This window comes from Fulmarus glacialis, unplaced genomic scaffold (genome assembly GCF_000690835.1).
Source record: "Fulmarus glacialis isolate BGI_N327 unplaced genomic scaffold, ASM69083v1 scaffold9902, whole genome shotgun sequence".
NCBI classification, from domain to species: Eukaryota; Metazoa; Chordata; class Aves; order Procellariiformes; family Procellariidae; genus Fulmarus; species Fulmarus glacialis.
The window spans coordinates 219-5,590 of record NW_009195901.1 but is presented as its reverse complement, the minus strand read 5'-3'; the positions used below and the strand labels follow the sequence as shown (position 1 = coordinate 5,590).

Below are 5,372 nucleotides of genomic sequence, written 5' to 3'. Positions count from 1 at the left end.
AAATTGCTGTATCCTCTTACATGCCGGTATGCATGAGAGAACCGTGCTAGCATGCCTCCAATTTGGCACTAGTCTGTTCCCTGCTTTGTGTACAGAGCATCCTCTAGTGCATTGTTCAGGAATCTTAGCACGCGAAATACTTGAGATGTGAAGCTGGAGATCATTGACATGCGTGAAAGGCAGAAACATTTACTGGACTACTAAGTCATGTTGTTTTAATGCAGCAAAAGAAATCCATCCATTGGCTGGCCCTGTCTTTGGCACCAGCTGAACTATAGTGTGCAGGAAAAATTGTTTAGTGCTTTGGGGTTGTGCAGTTCAAATGTAATGTATTCTCCAATTTGTCTCATGGGTCTTGCATGTGGTTTATGTATTCAACTTGTTGTAAAGCTAAAGGCCAAGAGGATGCTATCAGTAATACAGAAAATACTACTGTGAGCATAGAATGTGCCTTTGAATGACTCCAAGAATAGACTGTGCTGCCTCTTAATTGGACACTCCCAATCAAATAGTTTACTTTAAAAAAAAAAAAAAAAAAAGGCGAGAGAGAAAAGGCATGCTGTCATTTTTTTGTTTCTCCTGGTTGTTAAGGACTGTTACCTCCTGTTGAGACTCCTTTTCCTTTGTGACCTGCAGCTTCTTTTGTACATTGGCAACTGTCTTGGCTTTAATTTGTTCTCCACTCATGTAATAAAGGTGAAGTATGGAGAACTGTAGGTATCACCTCCTGAACTAGCTGGACATTAGGGGAATGCTAAAAAGGTGACAAACAGTGTCTTCCTTTCAAAAACAAAGCAAACTTTTTGGGGTGCTTTCAGAGTACAAATCACACGCTCAATTGTTGCTTTATTGCCACTAAGGGTGGTTGCTTTTAAGTTCCTGAACAGTGGTACATTGTCTTTTACTTGGTATAAACAGCTATGTTTATTTCATCCACACTTGAAGCTCGGGAAGAAAACAAATCACTGTTTGGAAATTGTTTAGAAGAAAACTCGTGTTCCAACTTTGTAAAAAGACTCAGGAGTAAAGGAGTGACACCAGTCACTTGAGTAACCAGCTACCCCCAGCACTAGTGGACCCAGAGTTAGATACTATTGCACCACTTGATAATATGGAGTGCATGCAACCGCTGCATGTCTCTTAGCAGCTGAGAACACACCATCCAGTATTTTGCAGGCCAGTGAGCTGTTTTTCTTTATGTATAAATATTTTGGCAATATAGTACAGGGACTTTCATATGTATATATGTGTGTGTGTGTGTGTATATTAAAAAAAATAAATTGTGTCTGTACTGCTGACTGTGACCAGTCGGAAGTAGTGTGGTGTTTGTGACCACTCTGAGAAGTTCTTCCCTTGCTGTTCTTCACAGGAGGCTATTACTTGACAAGCGCTTACGGAGCACTTTCACTGATCAAGAACTTCCAGGAAGAACAAGCTGCCCGACTGCTAAGTTCAGAAGCCAGAGATACTCTCCGGCAATGGCACAAGAGGAGGACAACTAACAGGACGATACCTTCAGTTGATGATTTTCAGGTAGAGCTTAGGGCTGAAGAAAAAAACAGGGGATGATTGTTTTGTTGGAAATCCCCGTTTCAGAGGTATGATTCATAACAATTCCCTTGGGGCCACAAGGTAAGTGGAGTGAAGCAGTGCTGAGGCTACAGCTGGCAAATTTGCCTCGGTTTTGAAGTCTTTGCACTTTATAATAGAATTTGATTATGGTGGCTAAAGAAAACACTAAATAATGGAGCTTTCCCACCCTCCCTTCTATTTAAGTCATGCAGAGCGAGGACAAACTGAATCATATCCTAGATTTAGCTTCTTGGTATGTTTTACTGTTAAAAAGAACAAATACAGCTTTCCAGTGGTATAAATCAGCACAACTCCCCAGCAGCTAATTGTGGCGTACAGCAGGTAATAGAGAGGAGAGGTGGGAGAAAAGCTTGCCTACAGTTTTAAAGTTTAAGCAAGGAGTAGAGTTCTATACTATGAATGTCTTCATGTTTGTTTGTGTTTTTTCCCTCCCCTCCATTTCTTACAGCCATTTCAGAGTAGGGCAGTAACTTCAACTGAAGAATAACAAAACAGTCGGGATTACTTCATCTTTTAAAATCAGGCCTGCATGTCTTTCATATAGTATGCTGTTGATTATCCGTTCAGATGCATCAATTTGTGGACTGAAGCAAGGAGGATGTTGGAATCGATAAGAAAGGATTTCCTCCTTTGTGTTCACTTGTTTACAGTTCATACCACAGTGCAAATTTGCCAGAGAGGCTAATGACAACCATCAATTAGTTATGATACAGCTAAGAGGTTGAGAAATGAAGGTGCAGGGTCATCAGGAGAGAATGAAACCTTTCAGTTGAGGTTCCTTCTGCTTTATCAGTGTCCATGCAAACGACTACAGCACAAACAGTGAACAAGGAGGAGTTGGGAAAAGAAGCAGTCTTCCACAGTTTGCCTCTCTTAGGAAGAGGAGAACTGATTAACGGAAATTCCAATCTGTGGCCGGTGCACAAAGCTAGTCCATCTTACTGGGATCCATTTTATATTCTGCTTACCTGTAGTTAGGTATCAGATCCAAGGAGCTTGAGTCTTTGTTCTTTCTGGCAAAACACTCCACCGTTCATAGGAAAATTCATCACCTTGTATTTCTGCTGCATGACGAAATGACGGAAGATTCTTTCACCAGGATCTTGTATTCCGTTTCACCTTCTCTTCCTCAGCAAATGAACTTCAGCCACGCTAAGTGTACAGCTGGATGCCGCGCTGGATGTGGGAAGATGCAGGGGGGCGGGGGGAAAAGCTGGCACCAAGTGTGTCCAGTGCTTCTCCTTCTGTTGTCACTTTCAAAAGAGAGCCTCGAATCAGTCAGATCACACCAATTCCAGGCTACGCTTGGCACAAATTCAAGCATTTTGCTGCCTGCTCAGAATGCCAGTTTTCCATCTCCTTCCTCCGCGTCCTGCTGTCCTGAAATGAAGCACCTTCCCTACAACCAATGTGTAACACAACTTTATCTTAACTCATCTTTCCCACATTGAACCAGGATGTGATCACTGCATTTCTGTGATGCAGTCTCACAGCCTTATCAGCTTTTGGGCCCTGGAAGGCCTTCATCCTCCCTCCCTCAAAAGGGTGGAAAAGCAAAAAATCCCATATATTTTGATGATGATTAAATACAACTTTCTGTTACTGCATAAATAATTTTGATACTTAGTATATGAGTTACAGGTATTTGTACAAACTTCAGCCTCTCCTTGAAGCAATTCTGTCCATCTAAAAGCACATGCATTTAAAAACAGGTCTTCTGTGTGTTAACTACATTAGAAATTAAAACTGTGGTGTGTTTTGCCTTATCTAGGGCTGATTTTGTTTTAATAATTTCTTCACGCTGGGTAACAAAAATGGATTAGTTTTATTCAGTCAGGTTCAGTCCCAATGGTTTAAATACTGTTCCAAAGCTTCAGTGTTTCAGTCTGCAAGCTATCAAAAAATACTTTATTAAAGACAAGAGTGCTGTTTGGAACTTAAGTCATATGAACATTCCTCTCAGTCTTAGCTTTTAACAGCTTGTTTTTATGAAATGTAAATTTTTACCATTGTGATTTAGCATGCCTAATTTATTCAGCATACAAACATAGGTACCAGCTCAGTCATAAACAAGTCTTTCTCACTGTCATTTTTTCCACCTCCTTTAATTTTATTGCTTTTTAGTCTTTTTAAAAAAGCACACAGCAGCTGGCTGCTTTGTTAATGTGTCCAAAAGTTTTTTGGTTTTGTTCCCCCTCCCCTCCTCCGCCAGTTGTTGCTTTTTATTTTACTTTTTAAATGCTTTTTAAGAGGTAGAACTGCATTTCCTTGTAGGGGCATGTTTAGAATTTATCCATGTTCTCAGAGTTGCGGGCACGTGTCAAGTTTAACAGAGAAAAAAGATCCAGCTTTTGCCTCATATGGATTTACTCGAATGTTGCAGAGTAAATTTTCGTTCTGCATCCCTCTAAGCCTTATTTAAAAAAAGAAAATGCTGTCACACGACAGTTGGTTACATCAGGCTCAGACACCAAATTGCCGCCAGTTAATGCGATGAAAATGTCCTACGTGAGGATGGATTATCTTTTGCATACTGCAGCATAAGAGTGCAAACAGTTTATTGTGCAGTAACTTGTGGATCAACACCCTTGTGTGCCACTGGCAGAGGCTTTTTTTTACCTTTTCCTTCTGACTGACATACTGCGTGAAGCTTCTGTTCTCTAGCATTGACCCAGCGGTGGCATCGTCTCTCGGGAGTGCTGCCTCAGACGTTTATTTTGCTTCACAGCATTTTGTTTCCTAGGAAGGCCAAACATCAAGTCCCATTAAAACCACTGGTGTTTTCCACGTGGCTTTAAGGCTGTGTCTGTTCACTCTTAATTGCGGGGTTAGGATGTAAGCCAAGGAAAGGAGGATGTCGCCTTACGAATTTCTGTTATGCCCACCACAGGCTTGCCACAGTTTTACCACGAACATCGCAATTCACAAGGTGGCCGTAATGTACAGGAATCACCGGTGTGTGTTTCACAACTAGAACGTGGAGAGGCTTGCTGTTTGCTGCTGACTCTTCAGTTTTCAGAGGATGAGTTTTGATTTCTTGAGTTTCTGATGTCTGTTTTCTCATTCTACAGAACTACCTTCGTGTTGCATTCCAGGAAGTTAACAGTGGCTGTACAGGAAAGACCTTACTAGTGAGACCATATATCACTACAGAAGATGTATGTCAGCTTTGTGCTGAGAAGTTTAAAGTGGACAGTCCAGAAGAATATAGCCTGTTCCTTTTTGTTGACGACACCTGGCAGCAACTGACAGAGGATACCTACCCCCAGAAAATTAAGGCAGAGTTGCACAGCCGTCCGCAACCCCAGGTCTTTCACTTTGTCTACAAGCGCATTAACAGTGATCCATACGGTGCCATTTTTCAAAACAGCGATGACTCAGCTTCTTAAAACCAGCAACTTGTTTAATTTCTGTTCCTTGTTAATTGTTGAAAACATCTTCGTTGGCTGCCTTCCTTAGGAGCTAAAACAGGTCTTAAACCACAAAGCCTAGTAAAACACGCACAGACACTTCTAGCATTGCTTACAAAAACCCACGTAAACCATGCATATGGCCAGTTATGCGGAATATTCCACCAGCGTGTTTCACAAAGCCTAGTAAAACACGCACAGACACTTCTAGCATTGCTTACAAAAACCCATGTAAACCATGCATATGGCCAGTTATGCAGAATATTCCACCAGTGTGTTCGAGTAAACAGCCCATGAGGCTGAATTTCTTGTACCACAGACTCTTTTGAAGCATATTATACTGTGGCCCTCTGCAGGTCTTTTGCTGTA

The 5,372-nt window shown here is 41.4% G+C and overlaps 1 protein-coding gene across 1 annotated transcript in view; it reads left to right on the top strand.

The window, feature by feature from the left end:
* The window catches only part of RIN2 (Ras and Rab interactor 2), a 36,594-nt gene extending 31,544 nt beyond the window's left edge, over positions 1 to 5,050 (top strand). The window contains exons 9-10 of the mRNA XM_009588248.1: positions 1,370 to 1,533; positions 4,665 to 5,050. Of these exons, the coding sequence (XP_009586543.1) occupies positions 1,370 to 1,533; positions 4,665 to 4,982 (482 nt within the window). The 3' untranslated portion in view covers positions 4,983 to 5,050. The remainder of the gene's footprint in view (positions 1 to 1,369; positions 1,534 to 4,664) is intronic.
* The last annotated feature ends 322 nt before the right edge of the window (positions 5,051 to 5,372 follow it).